Source organism: Colossoma macropomum, unplaced genomic scaffold, assembly GCF_904425465.1.
Source record: "Colossoma macropomum unplaced genomic scaffold, Colossoma_macropomum, whole genome shotgun sequence".
Taxonomy (NCBI): Eukaryota; Metazoa; Chordata; class Actinopteri; order Characiformes; family Serrasalmidae; genus Colossoma; species Colossoma macropomum.
This window is the reverse complement of record NW_023495942.1, coordinates 300462-317539: the sequence shown is the minus strand read 5'-3', so window position 1 is coordinate 317539 and position 17078 is coordinate 300462. Positions and strand designations below refer to the sequence as shown.

At 38.6% G+C, this 17078-nt stretch overlaps 1 protein-coding gene across 1 annotated transcript; it reads left to right on the top strand.

The window, feature by feature from the left end:
• Positions 1 to 2156: 2156 nt before the first annotated feature.
• Positions 2157 to 16729, top strand: cdc27 (cell division cycle 27). The gene is made up of 19 exons (XM_036564129.1): positions 2157 to 2306; positions 3634 to 3709; positions 4264 to 4411; positions 6735 to 6860; positions 7729 to 7826; positions 8253 to 8425; positions 8903 to 9117; positions 9482 to 9593; positions 9748 to 9863; positions 9962 to 10061; positions 11132 to 11336; positions 11717 to 11889; positions 12641 to 12793; positions 13077 to 13285; positions 13636 to 13753; positions 14395 to 14523; positions 14667 to 14741; positions 14830 to 14995; positions 16110 to 16729. Exons 1-19 carry the CDS (start codon positions 2280 to 2282, stop codon positions 16193 to 16195), a joined length of 2505 nt encoding a protein of 834 aa, XP_036420022.1. The 5' UTR covers positions 2157 to 2279; the 3' UTR covers positions 16196 to 16729.
• Positions 16730 to 17078: the final 349 nt, after the last annotated feature.

Genomic DNA, 17078 nt, shown 5'->3' with positions numbered 1-17078 from the left:
TTGAATTAGTTGATGAAACTCCTGGCCTTCCTGAACATTTGGGGGTCCTAAACAACATCACACTCCAATTAAACATTAATTTTGGCCAGGAATAAAGTTTAATGAATGCCAAGTTTACAGAAAATGCAAAACACAAATAAGAAATATATAAAACAAAATGAAAATATCGTTGCTGTCAGCTCAAAACCTCATATCTCCAAAACAGTAACTTTACAGGAGAAAGAAACAACATACTTTACTTTTAATGTATGTCAATGGAAGCAGACATTTTTCCACATCATTTTGGGACGTTTCTTTTGGTATGCTTATCATGAAATTTACACACAATGTAAAGAACAACAGGCCCATCTATATTATGTCAAAAACTAAAAAAATCACAAAAATGGAGAAACAAGGTTTTGTTCCAACAGCAGCGATATATTACATGCGTTTGGGGTTTAAGAGCCCTAAGCAACTGCTTATATTTACTGAGCTGAACAACTTGACCACCATGGAGCTTCCTGCTATACAATGCTGTACATACCCCACCTGCATGCCACTCACCCTTTGGATGATACTGCTGCATGCACAGACCCAAACTATTTGATGATAGTGATTGCTTCACCTGCTTTTCCCTGTTTCTGCATTTTAATATTTTACACTAATTGTAAAACATAATTATCTGTTCATATTGCTCTGGTGTTATTGTTTTGCGGTCTAGCTGGTATCTGGGTTCCCCTTTTGAGTCTTGGTTCCTCTCTGGATTTTTCTGGAAAGCTGCTTTGTGACAATCCCTGTTGTAAAAAAGTGCTATATAAATGAACTTTGACTTGACTTGACTGTAGTAGTCATTGGAATTTACAGCTCTGGTGAAAGTCTTCTAAACTCTGCATACAGGCTGCTGATTTCATTCACTCCAGCTCCAGTTCGGTAAATCTGTGTCTGGTCAGGTATGATAAGTCGGTATGATGTGTGTTTGCATGGGATGAAGGGCGTTTTCAGTGTCTGAGAGGTTCCAATAGGCAAAAAGAAGTCAAAGACAAAGACCTATAAAGCTCTGGTGCCATCTGCTGCCTCAGACACAAACTGTACTGCAAGCTGATATATTTTTCTTTTAGGGTTTAAGAGTATTTTGCTTATCAAAAATGGTCAGTGTGCCAAAGGGGCTGAAGAGCAGACCTGAGGAATTTCGACCAATTTTTAAAAATATCTGCATAATTCAGCTGCTTAGATGTAAACAAAGGTATTCAGAGTAGTTTGATGTAAAATAGATGTGTTTGCTATCCAAAATGACAAGTGAATCTACATGTGTCTCCTGAATTTTGATATGTAATGTTGATGATGGTGAAATAATATTAAATCTGAATTTTTTTGGCAAGGTGACTATTTTGTCTGCATTCACCTTCCTGCCATTAATGTATAAAAAAGGCCAAAATGTAAAAAGATTAGGCCAAAATCTTGTTTCAAACTTATTGTAAAACTATGTTTTTGGCACCAGGGAGCATATTCATAATCTTTGTATGTAAGAAGTTGTTGAGGACGCTTTTGGAGGAGTTTTGGACATCTAGTTACATTCACCACTGCTGCAATTTTGACTTGGTGCGTTTCTCCAGAATGAAGCACTTTTACAATAAACCAATCAAACTGACTGTTTACATCTTAACAGTTTCATTATGTAGAAATTTCGAAAAATTGGCGGAATTCCCCTTTGATGCTATACTCAAGGCAAGTGTGAAACGTAATGTTTTATTCTATTTTTACAGCGACCAATAATTTAATGTGTGATCAGCATGTGAACCTGTATAATGATTATGAATATGAATAAGCTCTTAACCTCGGGCATTTTTTTTTACAGAAAAACATATTTTAACATCATTTTCCGGTGCAGTCATGAAGTCCTGCTTCTTTACAGAAAAATAAAACAAAATGAAGTAACATAAGCTAAATGACTTTGTGTATTGCCTTTTTGATCAGAATCTATGAATGCATAGTGCTGGAGTTTTGTTTGAATATTTCAGGAGATCTTAAAAATAACACTAAAGAAAATCAATAAATTAAAAAAAGCAAAATAGAATATTTATATTTGAACGCCACTCTCTAACTTCGTCATTTTTCGGCGGCGTTCGGCTGTTTCCGTAAGAGACATATTTGAATCGGCTGCACTCGGTGGCCGATAACGGTCAGTCATGTTCAAATCTGACGCTGTTAGCATTTAGCTTCGACCTGCTTAACTAGAGAGAAACAGAGGCAGAGAGGGAAAGAGCCGAGGGGCAGACGAGGAGCCCGGCCACAGCTACGGAATGACGGTGTTGCAGGAACCTGTCCAGGTAGTTAAGCATTTGATTAAAAACTGCTCTTTTCTGTCCTAAGCGACGGAGCCGAGTTTAATCCAGCAGCAAAACTCGTAACTTACTTCGGATTTTATGCTCTATGTTTAGGCCTGTTTAGCTAACTAGCTGCACATCAAAATGTCAAGCCGTCTCTCTGTACTGAGGTGACACATAACGAACAAACATGCACGACAGCTTGAAAAGGAAGTCAAAACTGTTTTTAAAAACCTAACGTTAAATACGAAGACTGTTAACGCGAAACCCAAATACAGCGACTGTGTTTTTCAGGCTAGCTAGTTAGTGCTGGCTAACAAGCTATAGCAACAAACGCGGCTAACGTTAGCCTGTTACCTAGCGAGCTCTTTCGTTGTCCTGGTCGTTTTTCATTTTAAAATGGTTGTGTTACTTCTGGTGAAGATTATGCTTAAAGTATGAAGTTTTTCAACGAGCTACTGAGCGTAAACAACTTGTCAGGAATCAATCAAACCGCTGCACAAAACTGTCCTAACCTAGCTAGCCAAGAAATAGTTTAGCTTGGTAAGCTAGCTTGTTTTTCAGCAGCCTTTTTTAGTGATTTCGCTTGCAAACAAATCTTAACTCAGGACCTGTTACTAAAAACATTTGGATATTTGTCAGTTTCCTCTGGTTTTGTTGTTGTCACGGCACTCGGAGAGAGGATAGCAACACGGTTATAAATATCAGGCTAATGACAAAGCTGTTTACATGTCTTTTTAAATACGGTAGGTTAGCTAGGTTAATATTTTGTTAATGCTGGTTGCCTAGTTAGGACTAGCTAGCCGGTTCCAGTCAGCTGTTTATCTACTCAGCTTGATCTTTGGTATCGGAGCAGAATATTTAAGGAATGCTTTTAAGCATATTACCATTAGCGTTCAATATAGGTACAAATGTTAATTAAATGCTGAAGACCAGGTTGGGTCATATGCTTTATTGCAAACATTTTTGCTGAAATTGTTTCCTGTTCTAAGTTAGTGGCAAGTATCTGTCGAGATTCAGCTTAACTGCCTGGTGGCATAGGCTTGTCCACTGTCCTTGTATATGCTATCTGTAAATGATCTCTTTGAAAGACTCTGTCACAGTGACATAGCAAGTAACAATACCACAGCTTACTCGTTGGATGTCATTCAAACATGTCCATCACTTTGAATTACAAATATTGATAAGTCTGCCTTGATTTTGTGTTTCAGTTTACTTGTGTGAAGGCCACTTACTTGCTTTGACCTTTTAAAATGTTTATATGCGTTCTCTGAAAGAAACAACGCAGTGACAAGGTATGTGATAACTGCTGCCCTGTGTCTGTCTATAGGCTGCTGTCTGGCACGCTTTAAACCACTATGCCTACAGAGACGCTGTGTTCCTGGCAGAAAGGCTCTATGCTGAAGGTAGGGGCTTAAATCTTTTCAGCCCTGACACCTCATCAGTGGTGCAAAACTTCAATTCCATTAGATCCCCCAGAGGCATTTTTGCTAGCTGTGTGGCTAGCCAGTTGTTGCAGGTTATTGGATTATAAGCAATCTGCATAGAACCACATATTTAAGAAAGCATATTTTTGCAGTCATAAGCAACAGTTATAATTTCATCAAACAGTGAAATTTGTAACTTAAATTTTCATGCTCTAAATAGCTGCTCATCAAAATATTATGTCTTGTTGATACATTTGATTTGTTGATGCTTTACTCTGTAAAGTTATTGACGCAGAATGTAATGGTATGGTCTGTATGTACATGTAAGACCAGCTGTCTGTCCCAGCAGCTTTTTTTATTTGTGCTGTCTTAAGTTGTAAAATGCTTACTGTTTAGGTGTGCACGTGCTGTATTCATGATATCCAGCTTAAGTGAAGGTGCACACGAATTAAGACTCTCCTTAAGCACTTGTTTTACTAAGACTTGATAAAGTGTTATGTTAATTACAAATTTACCTCTTTTTTTTCTGCCAGTACATTCGGAAGAGGCACTCTTCCTCCTGGCCACGTGTTACTACCGATCGGGAAAGGCCTACAAGGCATACCACCTCCTCAAAGGGCACAGCTGCACCACACCACAGTGCAAATACCTCCTTGCCAAATGCTGTGTGGAGCTCAGCAAGTAAGAACTCTTTTGGCTTCATGTATCTGTGTTTTGCCTGGAAGGCTTTAAATTCATGGATAAACACAACACTAATGCTAAGTACATGCAAAAGCCCACAATGATCTCATTATGGTCTGGTATTATGGCACAAGACAATATGTTTTTGTCAAGTATGCTTTAGGATATGTTTACATGTTCGTTTTTATAAACAACAGTGACTTGTCAGAAAAATGTGAAGATTTGCCTGTGACTGTTTCAGACATCCAAATGAATTTGATGTTTTATTGTTCAGTTTTAAATGCTGGAAGTATTAAACAGGTTGCTGATAAGCATGTGTGATCATACTGCCAATAGGCTGTAATCACATTAGTCTTTCATCAGATCCCTTCACGGACAAGGCTTTTTTTTTTTTTTGCACAGGCTATTATGTGTGTCGTGAGCATTGTTGCAGAAAAATAAATGCATAAAATGCTTGTGATTTATGATGCAGTGTGAAAAACACCTATGTGACTATGAGGTGTATTTGTAAAGGAGAAACAGACAGGCAAAGTAGACATAAGACATCCTTTACAGTGGAGTTGTGCACCTACTGAGCTTTACAAACATGGCCCTTAATGTGAACACAGCATTAAGGGTTTTCTGTTCTGCTGAATTCTGTTAGCATTCAGCTGTTGTTTGGTGATGCAAATTCCATTTGGTTGTTTCTGTATGCTTCTGACTTTGAAGTAACTGATAAAATGGCTTAATTGATATTTATATAATCTGTTGTACCATATCATTCTGAGGTTGAAGGTTTGTAAACCATTGAACTGTGGTCTTATGGTCTTGCTGGTGATGAAACAGAATTTTAGAATGGAATGAGATTGAATGTGCATACAATGTGGTGCTCGATATAAAGGGGACTCTTATTTGAAGCAGTAATCATGTTGATGGCCTGAGAATGAATTTGTTTTACCTAATCAGCATGTTGTGGGTTTAAATTTAGATTCCCGTCGAAGCTACCTTGTAAGACAAACATTGTCATATAGGCAGTTTGGGTTTTGACTTCAGATTACATTACATCACGTTTTCTTTATGCTAGAGCTGATGATCAATGGCCTTCTCCACTTCTTATATCACCAGCCTTAGTATTTCTCATCAACTGCAAGGCATATTACATGGAGGTGTTGCACAGCTGCAATTGGTTCTATTCCAGGAATAGAAGAGCAGGTGTCTCCTACCTGTCAGTTACATTTGGGTGATGTGTCAAATGTGTACATTTATATGAAGATGCTAAATTAGGCAACATTGTGCATATTGCTGCGATCTTATTGAGCTTCATTATGCACATTTTATGTGCCATTTTGAGTTTTCTGAAGACTGTGACAGTCATGTGAGCCCTCCTTGTCTCATTAGTATGAGGATGTTAAGCTTCATTAGCAAAATGGATTTCTCTAACAATAATATAACATTAAATGGTTGGATAGCATAGTGGATAACCCCATTTATTTCCTTGGGGTTTACCAGGGTTCAGGTGAAAATACAGGAAGGACTACTGATGTTACCATATTAAGCTGCTCTGGATAAGAGCGTTCTCTACAAACACAGATATATGAGGCTAACGTTGCTTAAAAACTCAAGTCACCTCAAAGGTTTGGATTGTTTCTGTAAAATACATCCCCTAAAACATCTATATTTTAATTAAGGTTGTGCAAACTTGCCAGTGTGGTTTAGAGCACAGTTATGTTAGTGATGTTAGCCTCACTGCTGTAGTTCTAATGATGCAAATTTTAGACTCCAAACATAACTTTGTTTATAGACTACCTCTGGGGGTAAGTAGGAAAATTTGTGTAAATTAGATTTTTCATCTAACCATCAATTTAAGCCATTTCAGGAGGAATGTTTCAGTATATGTTGTTTAACATCAAAATTTGAGAGATACATTTTTAACCATGTCACCCCATCATACTTGAGAGATGGAATGAACTGGAGTTGGGGGGGTGAGGGTGTTTAACAAAGGATTGTTGAGATTTTTTTTTTTACTTTGACCAAGTTGTTTTTCCAGCCTTAAGGGTGAACGCACATAATGCTTTTTCCTTTCCAGTTTATATTTAATATCAGTATTTATGGAGGCAAGATATTATCGGTCCTGCACAAGTTATTTGGTGTTCAATTATGTCTAGTGTAACACTTTAATAACTTTAATAATAAAAGTCTGGTTTGCAGAGACAATATATGTGCTTGTGATGTTTGATGTAATAATTTCTGTTTTTTAAACATATTTTTCAGATATTGTGTTAGTCTAAACTGTCTGTGCACTATACTAATCTGTTTGGTGTGGGTATTTGTTTGTTTTGCTCAGGCTGGCAGAGGGTGAGCAGATCCTCACAGGAGGAGTCTTGAACAAACAGAAGAGCCAGGACGATATTGTCACTGAGTTTGGCGACTCATCCTGTTTCACACTGGCACTACTTGGGCAAATCTACTGGTATGTGAGCACTAATTTGCTGGTTTATTTTATGGAGGAGCTAAGCTAAAATACTCTATGCTATCTAAAATAGGTTTTAAAAATGTATGTTCTTACAGACTTATTTATCACGATTAGAGGTGTTAAATTTGCGAATGTCTGATTCTGGCATGCCTTACTTGTTCAGGTACTTGGGTACGGTCTAAATGTCTAGTAAAACTACTTTAAGAGGGGGGAATTTAATTACCTAATTAAACTGTAAAACAGTGACTAAAGACTGATTGGAAAGAATCATTGTACATGTTAAGCTAATTCAGAATAGTATGCCCAACAAAAATATCTTTATTTTATAACTGGATTCTGCTTAGTAGTTGAATCATGTAAGTTATGTTTTCAGTTTGTCTAGTGAGCTTAAAATCAATGAAAAACTATCATGGAGATGCATCCCTTATCACTCCTATGGCAACCTGGACAGCCTAAATTAGAGACTTTACCTGTAAACCAGTAGAATAGCTTTAAATCGAGTTGCAGGAAAAGATTTTAGAGCTTTCTCTAATAGGGCAAATCAAAGACAGTATGGTTTTAATGGACAGATCTACGGAGTTATGTTTTCCTAGAGAATTAATTTGGTACAGGTCTATTAGAATGACCACTGATTTCTGGTAAGTGAACTGAATGGTGAAAAGGACTGTTCCTGAAGACCAAGCTCTATTTGGAAAAGGCAGCGTAACACATGTGATTGATGGTTTTGTGCGTGCGTGCGTGCGTGTGTGTGTCTGAGTCTGTGTCTGTGTGTGAGTCGTTAATTTACAGTTGTCTTATTTTGTTTAGAAATGCGGATCATATTTATGCCAATGCTATCTTTGACAGCCTGTCTCTCTTTCTATAGCAAAACAGATCGCTTAGCAAAAGGAGCTGAATGTTATCAAAGGAGCCTAAGTGAGAATCCTTTTCTCTGGTCTCCCTTCGAGTCACTCTGTCAGATTGGTGAGTTTAGTATTTATTTTTCGGCGTTGTTTCTCTGGCCATGTTTTGCTGACCCTGAACCTGAAAATGAAGCTTCTTTGAAATTTCAGAATTTCAAGTCGTTCAAGGTTTTGTTTTTCCTGCTTTAACATCCCCTATACTCCTTATAAGAAGTATCTTAGTTATCCTAATTATTTATTTATTTATGTGTATTTACAATTAGAGCTTGGGGGAAAACTCCACACTGTGCAGTACAGCTGCATCTTTGCCTTTGAGTAAGATGGCTGATCTTTACACTGTTTCGGAAGACATAAAGCAAAACTGATCCATTTTCTTCAGTGTATCAGTGATAAAGCAGTTGACAGGAATTTGACTTAGAAACACTTGTATGGTATGGCTGAGTTTTGATTATAGTGTGTGTGTGTGTGTGTGTGTGTGTGCGTGCAGGTGAGCGGCCAGATCCAGAGCAGATTTTCAAGCTGACCTCTCTGCAGAGCTTCAACGGGGGCAGCGGAGGGGGTGCCCCCACTTTCCCCATTAGCCCTGCCCACACCCCCAGCCACAACATGCCACACCGGCAGGTCGACTCCGTCCTAATGGAGACACCCCAGGATACGCTGGTATGGGTTCAGTCTAGTGTGGCATATGCAGAAGTATGTATGTTATGGTTCCAGAGGCAGGACCAAAATGTTTGTGTTGAGTAGCATTTGCTGCTCTGTCTATTATTTCAAAATACTGCCCAAAGATAACTTCATTTTTAGTGTGACCTTCTGAACTGTAAATGTATCCTCTTATGTGAAAATCATTTTGTGGTGTTCTTAACCCGCTGTGATTTCAAATGGCTTTATCATGCACAAAGTAGCCTACTCCTTACTCTCTATTTTGTTGCTAAACCCTGTCTTAAACAAAAAGCCATGCAGCATGTACTTCTGGTGGTATGCTGCTTGCACCAAGCATCAAAAATTGACTACTAGCCTGATAACTGTGTTCGCATTTTACATTAAACTAATTTAATTGTGCCTTAATTTAAGATTAACAGCTTAATAGCTGTTGAAACACAGGCACTGAAGATTTTCTTATTCTCTCTCTCTCTCAAGGAACTGAACCGGCTTAATCTGGAGTCATCCAACTCCAAGTACTCTTCTATAAACACAGACTCCTCTATGTCTTATATCGACTCTTCGGTCATCTCGCCTGATTCTGCACCCCTGGGCACTGGCGGTTCATTGCTATCTAAGCAGGTGCAGAATAAGCCAAAGAGTGGCCGCTGTCTGCTTGGAGGCACAGCCACACTGAGCCCTCTCACACCCAGGTAGACACCACCTGAAAATCTAGGGAATTAGTTTCTAGTACTAACAATTAATATGCATACTTCAGTATATATATTTTTTCCCCCACACTGAATTTCTAGAACTTCTCATTCAGTTTTACTTAAATCCAAGTAATTAAAAGTTTCACAAAACTATTAATTTCATTAATTTTCTGCATGTAAGACTTAATTCCACAAAGCTGCTCACTTTTCTTTTTGTTATTGATTATAGTTCTGTGTATGTTTGTTGTTGAGATTGGTGCAGCGATATATGGGTGGTTGACACAGTGACCTGTGAAATTTGTGTTACTTCTGTAAGATGAACAAATATTTCCTTATTTTGTTAATGTCCCTGACTGTTGTCCAGTTTTGGAATATTGCCCTTGGAGCCAAGTCCAGGCGACCCCTCTTATCTGCAGAACTATAGTCACAGTGGGACAGGAATGGAGCCACCACCTCCACCTGGTCCACCAAAGAAGGTACTGCTCATATAGGTGCCTGCATGCTGTAGCCCATTTTTACTGCTTTAGTCTTTAATTTCAAATGTTTTAATTGATGCTTTTGGATTTGATGCTTTATTTGTCTGCAAATAGTAACCATATCTATTGATGGCTTCCCAATACTCCTTCACAGACTGTCAGTAGAATCAGCCAGGTGGGAACTAAGTCAGTTTTTGCACAAAGTGGAAATAGCAGAGAGGTGATTCCAAACCCCTTTAACCAGACCCAGACCACTGCTCCACAGACCAGGTGAGTGTGAAATTCAAAAACTTAAAGGTAGCTGTCTTTATGTTTAGGAAAGAGCAAAACCTAGAGACAGCTAACATGTCTGTTTGTGCTTTGTGCAGTACTACACCTCAAGTGCTGAGTCCCACCATCGCTGCTCCCCCCAACGTGCAGCCTCGGCGGAGCTCCAGACTCTTCACCAGTGCCAGCTCCACTGCCAAGGTGAACTTCTCCTGCTGTACACCTGTTCACACATACTGATTGTACTTTTTTTTTGTGCATGCTTAAATGATTAATTTTCCTGCTTTAGCGCATCCATCTAAAAGTGAGGAATTCTTTTGTACTTGTGAAAGCTGTGTACCATTTGCAAAAATAACACGTTTTATGGGTCTGATTTTGTGTGCTTTCATTGATAGCTTATATTTATGTACAAATTTTCTCTAGCCCAAGCTTAAAGTACTTCTAAGGGATAACTTAAGCAATTTAAGTAGTAATCTATGTTGAATAATAAATTGTTAATTTATGTATTATTTTCAGGCCCAAAAAAACAAGTGCACATCTCTGAACCTTTATGCTTATTAATAATGACTAAGTACATGAACATGCATGATTATGTGAATAAAAAAAACACAATTTGGACATGGACAAGCAGTTCTTGCATTAACAAATGAAGTTGAGCAGGGCTAAAATTGGGCTTAAACTCCCTCTGTAACATTATTGCCTTGTACTGTGTAATTCTGTTAGCTTAATAGTGCAAGGTGCTAGTGCTAGATCAGCTATCAAGGACAGTGAAGTGGAGCTGGCACTGACTTGGTGCTAGCTTGGCCAGAAAGCTAACAGTACCATATACTATTTTCTGTCACATAAACTTGATTACTGTAAGTGAAATCCAGTCACTTTTTTGTACTATGTGAAGCACTGCCACTCAACCTCCTAAGGCTAACTGCACTGTTCAAACATCGTGAATATTAGCTGTGTTGATGCAGGCATGTTCTATAAATTGTTTCTTGTTATCACATTGTAATCTTCTCATTATCATATTTTAGTATGTTGGACAGGTTCAAGCTGTATTGTGACATGGTAAATAATAAGGATGTCTAAGTTTTCAGCGAAATATGAAAACATGAGCCATGATAACACATTTTAAAAAATACAATTCCGTGTAATCATAATAAGCCACCCAAGGGGAATTGACCTCGGTCCAGGGTCTTTATGTAAAGAGTAACTGATGGTTGAAAACTTTTTGTTGAACTCCATGGATCATTGTGTTTATTCATGACTGAATTCAACAGGAGAACAGCAAGAAGCTAAAAATGAAGTTCCCAACCAAGATCCCCAACAGAAAGACCAAGACAAAAACGGGGAAGGGGGGAATCACCCCCTCCAGCCTAAATGAGAGCATTGAAATCCTGAAGCTGGACTCGTCTATGGCTGAGGGGAAGGGCAACATTAGCTCGCCTCAGTTTCAGGCGTTTACTTTGCAGAAGGCTGCAGCAGGTACAAGAAGACCCCATATCCAGTTTAAATGCCAGTTAATGATTGTTGCTGTGAAAGTTGAGGTAAATTTGGGCAAAAAGCTTTCTGTTAAAGCCCTAATAAGGAATTTCTGCAAGTGACCAAGCAAATTTTTGTACTTTGTTATTCTTGAATGATGTATCACCTCAGACATTTACAAGAGTTGTTTACCAGGCTCATAGTCTGTTAGTAAACCCAGCTGTGGAAAGCAAGTACTGATTTAGTCAGTTTGTGCTATGCTCTGCTCTTTGCACTAGTCATGAGATCAGCAGTAAGCCAGTTGCTTTTTTTTAATGCAGCATTGCTATTTTAAGAGTTCTTAGCAGAACATGGCGAAAAATTCTTCTTATTCCATGTTCCAGATGGGCTGATGTCGCTGATGCGAGACATTGGGCGAGGCTACTTGGCCCTGTGCTCGTATAACTGCAGAGAGGCCATCAACATTCTCAGTCAGCTCCCTGCACACCACTACAACACTGGTTGGGTGTTGGGCCAGATTGGTCGTGCACACTTTGAACTGGCAGAATACATGCAGGTAAGCCCACCCCAAGTCTATTAAGTAATAATTCTGGAGCAAACTACATTCTATAAATGGATAAACTAGAAGCTCCTTCAGTAATAGCAGGCCTGTTCAAACTGACTTCACAGTAATGTAATAGAAAATGGTGCCTTCTTTTTTTTTTCAACATGAAGACAAGCTAACAGCTAAAATGAAGCTTCATTTGACTCAATTCCTTGACCTTCAAGTTTATGACAGGACTACTGAAATCAGTTCGCTGTATTTTTCCTCTCATAATTATTTCAAATCGCCATTGCCATATTTGCCATTTAGCCACGCTTTAATCTGGTCTACTGGTTTCACAGATCCTTTATACCATATGTATGGCCAGTCAAATCACACACAAATTACATCACCAGATCTAATCAGGTAAAATTAACCCAGGTCAAATACTGCTTAAGTCTGCAGAGTTGGACTGACATAATGAAATATTGGGGCTGTTTTTGTTTGTAGTCTGTACAATAACGTGAGCCTGTAGACTTGACAACAAAATACCGTTGAACCTCACATGACAGCAGAGATAGACTAATAGGCTCTAGTACAGCAGACAGCCAAGTTTGTTATCACCTTATGCTGACCCTGCCGCATGATTGCGCAATATATGATTACGGTGATTAGTACTACAAATCCACTGACACAAAGAACAAGACTGAACAAATGATCACTGCCTGCTGTGTAAACATCGCCCAAAGTCATGTTTTTCATGTTTTTTTTTCCCCATCTCCAGGCTGAGAGGATTTTTTCAGAAGTGCGGCGCATTGAGAGCTATCGGGTAGAAGGGATGGAGATCTACTCCACCACACTATGGCACCTACAGAAAGACGTAGCACTTTCCGCCTTGTCGAAAGACCTCACTGACATGGACAAGAATTCTCCAGAGGTAATTCGCACAATTTTAGCACATGGTTCTTCTTTGTTCAGGGAAGTGAACAGAGCTTGTGCATCTTGAACCATATCACACTGGAAAATAAGTACCAAACAACCATACTTGATCCTTTTTATTTTCTGTGTTGAACTGGCAAATTGTATTAAACAGAGAATAAAAAAAAATTTAGAATCCATAAAAATAACACTGTTTTTCCAGTCCAGCTTGTCATGCCAAAAACATAAAATTAATATTCAACTTTATTCTTTTTTTTTTTTCTTTTATTCCACCCCAACAGCCATGGTGTGTAGCTGGTAACTGTTTCAGTCTGCAGCGAGAGCACGACATTGCCATAAAGTTCTTTACGCGGGCCATACAGGTGGACCCAAGCTTTGCCTACGCCTACACTCTGCTGGGTCATGAGCTGGTGCTTACTGAGGAGCTGGAGAAAGCCCTGGGCTGCTTCCGAAACGCCATCCGCCTCAACAAACGTCACTATAATGCCTGGTAAGATGAAAAGCAGTTTTCAGTTTTGCAAAGCCATCCCAACTGCTGGTTTTCATGCCCTCCTAGCTGTTTGTTTTTGAACATGTGAAAACATTCTTGGTCAAAGCAATCCTTTATGAGTCTGGATTTAGCCTACTTAGCCATTTTAGAGGCACTTTTGCATGCAGTTGATTTTTACTGCTGCTTTGTTCTGGTGTGTTCCGTTCATTTTGGTGCTCCATGCTGATGCATTTTTACATAACGGTTTTGAAGAATGATGTTTTTAAGTTAAGTAAAACTTTTAAATTTCGTAGTCATGCATAATTTAGGATAACAAAAATAGCAATGAATCCGTCATTTTATTTTACCAGGTACGGCTTGGGAATGATCTACTACAAGCAAGAGAAGTTTAACCTGGCGGAGATTCATTTCAAGAAGGCTTTGAGTATTAACCCCCAGAGCTCAGTTCTACTCTGCCACATTGGTGTGGTGAGTATGCGTTAGAGAGAAAAAAAACAGTATCTCAATTATGAAGTTTCACAGTTTACATTTGCATTCAAGAAATACCTCTGGATTGTCTGGAATCAGAAATGTATTGACAGTTTGGCAGACTCTATATGAAATTGTAACATGAAATTGGCTGTCTCTAGTCTTCTGAACAGCTCCAATTCAGAACTCCTGTTACATGTCTTTAAATGTTATGTTGGGAATTACACCGTTAGCCTGGGAAAATAGATTGTCTATTGGTGTCATGCACAAGTGTTCACGTAGATCTGACAGCATACTTGCATGTAAGGTGAATGTGTGCACTTGAGTGCAATGACCAAACCAGAATGTCTTGATTAAATTTTTGCATTTTCCCTCTCTTTCTCTGCAAGAATGAATACCTTCTTCTCTCTAACCTATTTCATAGGGTCTTCTTCCTCCCCAAACACTACCGGATAGCCAGTTAGCGTTTGCAGTGTTGCATTGCATGTTTGTTTAAGTGCATCTTCACAGAAATATATATCAGCCTTAAGGGTTTCACCTTATAGTTGTGTAGACTTAACAGTTTTGTTTGACTAAATTTCTCTGGTGGTTATTCTCCAATAAAAATCCCATCTCTGACACTTTCTCTCTTGTGCTCACAGGTCCAACATGCATTGAAAAAATCCGACCATGCTCTAGAGACCCTGAACAGAGCAATCAGCATTGACCCTAAGAACCCACTATGCAAATTTCACAGGGCCTCCATTCTCTTTGCTAATGAAAAGTACAAGGTAAGTTGCTTTGTTGATTTGTAGTCTGGGACCAGTCTTCCACAGACTGCCAACTAAACTGAATCCTAAGATAAGTGATTGATTTCATAACTGCTTCCAAGGTCTCTTGTTTTGATTACTGTAAATTCATTTTCTCCCCACAGGCAGCTCTACAGGAGCTTGAAGAACTAAAACAGATAGTGCCCAAAGAGTCCCTTGTTTACTTTTTAATAGGAAAGGTAAAAGAAACTTGTATTTATAGCGTAGTGTGACATTATTTATTTAACTCTTGCCTTTGTAATAGCAAATGCTCCCTTTTCCCTGTAGGTTTATAAGAAGCTTGGTCAGACTCACTTAGCCCTGATGAACTTTTCATGGGCTATGGACCTAGACCCCAAAGGGGCCAACAATCAGATCAAAGAGGCCATAGACAAGCGTTACCTCCCTGATGATGAGGAGCCAGTCACTCCTGATGACTATCCTTATTATTCAAGTAAGTTCTCAAGTGCGTGTGTACATTACCGTTCAGTAGTTTGTCCATTTCATTAAACCAGTCTGCTTGCAACATAAAGGTAAAAATAAAAAAAAAAAAGTAAAAAACAAAGGTTAGTAGGAAAGGAGATTCCAGAGTTATAAAATCTGTAAGTTATTGTGTGATGTTTATCTTGAGCACCTCGTATTTAAAAAATAATCAAATCTCAGGGAAAATAACTCGACAAAAACTATTGAAATAAGATCATCACAGTTGCATAATATAATTACCATTTATTTTTATTATTATTATTTAGTAACTTGTTCTTAAAATACCATTTAGTGTGTTATTTATAACATTTAAGTCTATATTGTACAATTGTATGTAAATAAAAATTGATCCAAGAACTTTGGAAGTGTGGTGGATATACAGTATGACCACATTAATTTGCTGTGCATTTTATACAACAGTTCTGCAAAATAAAGAAAAAAGTAAAACAAAGCCCAGAATATTGCATCAGATATGCTTTTAATATTGGTATGTCCATCTGCCACAATACGTAGTAGTCTTTTGCTGTGTGGATGCAGCCATTAAGTGCAAAAACCAATATCAGGTTCAGCTCAGCTTCTTCAGTACTGGCCATATTAACTTGAATGTTGTTTTGTTCCAGATAGTCTGTAAAGCATTTCATGTGTTTAATGACTTTTATTCTGTTTCATTGTGGCTAATTCGTGTTTGTTTACTTGTTCTGTTGTCGGACTGAACGGCTTGCTTAGGAGCAACACCAGGTTGAGAATATAATTTAGGCTTGGCTTCACACTTTTCTTCAGAATCTGATCAAATGAGTTGCCAGCCAAATGTTATTGTATAGAAGTTTTCTAATGTATCTGTTTTATATGTGCTGAAGCAGAAGCTTAGTAACGGTTTGCTGCAGCTTAAAGTGAGTTGTTAGCAATTAGTCGCTCTGCTAAGTAATAGCTATTGTGGGGTGAATAAAAATGTTTGTGACAACACTGCCAGAACACTTCTCAACCAATTGGTTGTGGCGTCAGAACTAACTATTGTATAAATAGTCATATTTTGTAACTTGGTTTTGGTGTGAGAGAGGTATGTAAAGTCATATGTTGTGTTGCAGCGGAGCTGGAAGAGTCTCAGGAGAGCAGTATGACGGACGCAGATGACACGCAACTCCACACCACAGAGAGTGATGAGGTCCTGTAACACCCTGTTCCTGCAGCCTCCTGTCTGGACTCGAACACATCATTTATGCCAACCTGGAGCTACCCTAAGACTCCAGCTCTAATGAAAATAGAAAAAAAGACAAAATTAGGAGGAAGGAGAAGAATAAAAAAGGAAAAACAAACTGCTGCTAATACAGTACCTCCTCATTTCTGTATTTTTTACTTTTAATTGTTTTACCATGTTTTTTTTTTTTTTGTGAGGTTTTTCATCTTCCTCCCAACCCTCTGGGTCCTGTCATTATGCCTTATTGCTGGATCCTACAGATCCAGCTTTCAATCCCCATATCAACATGGGAGATTTTACTGTCTTTATCGAAGTCCATGAAAAACTTCTACCCCATTCATGTCATCTGTACAAGAGTCCCAAATCCTCTCTGTCAAGAAGAGAGGATGAAGGGAGGAAAAAAAAGAAAGCAAGCCACAGACATTCGTGGAAGTTTCTGTCTTAATGCCTAGGCCTTTTTGTGTTCCTTTTTATTCTCATTTACTCTAAATAAAGACCTGTGTAAGAGTTCCAAGTCCGTTGATTCCTCTCCCCCCTTTTCAGGATGAAGCAGACGAACAGGGAGCAGAGTAGCACTTTCAGCCCTGGACAGGAGTGAGGGGCGAAGTTACGTATGAATCAAACTAGGCACTTTGTTCTCCCAGCAGGTTTTCCTCACTCTGAACCTCCTGGAAGAGTACCTAGCAAAACTAGCAACCTTTTTGAATTCGCTAGAGAAGAACAAAGTATTTAACTGTGTGTATGTGAATGAAATATAGAGTGAAAGTGCAAGTCTTGGAAATGTAAACGAATTTTCCCCATTTTTCATTTGCTTTTATGTCTTGGGCTGCATTTAGACAACAGATTGATTTTCTTGAGC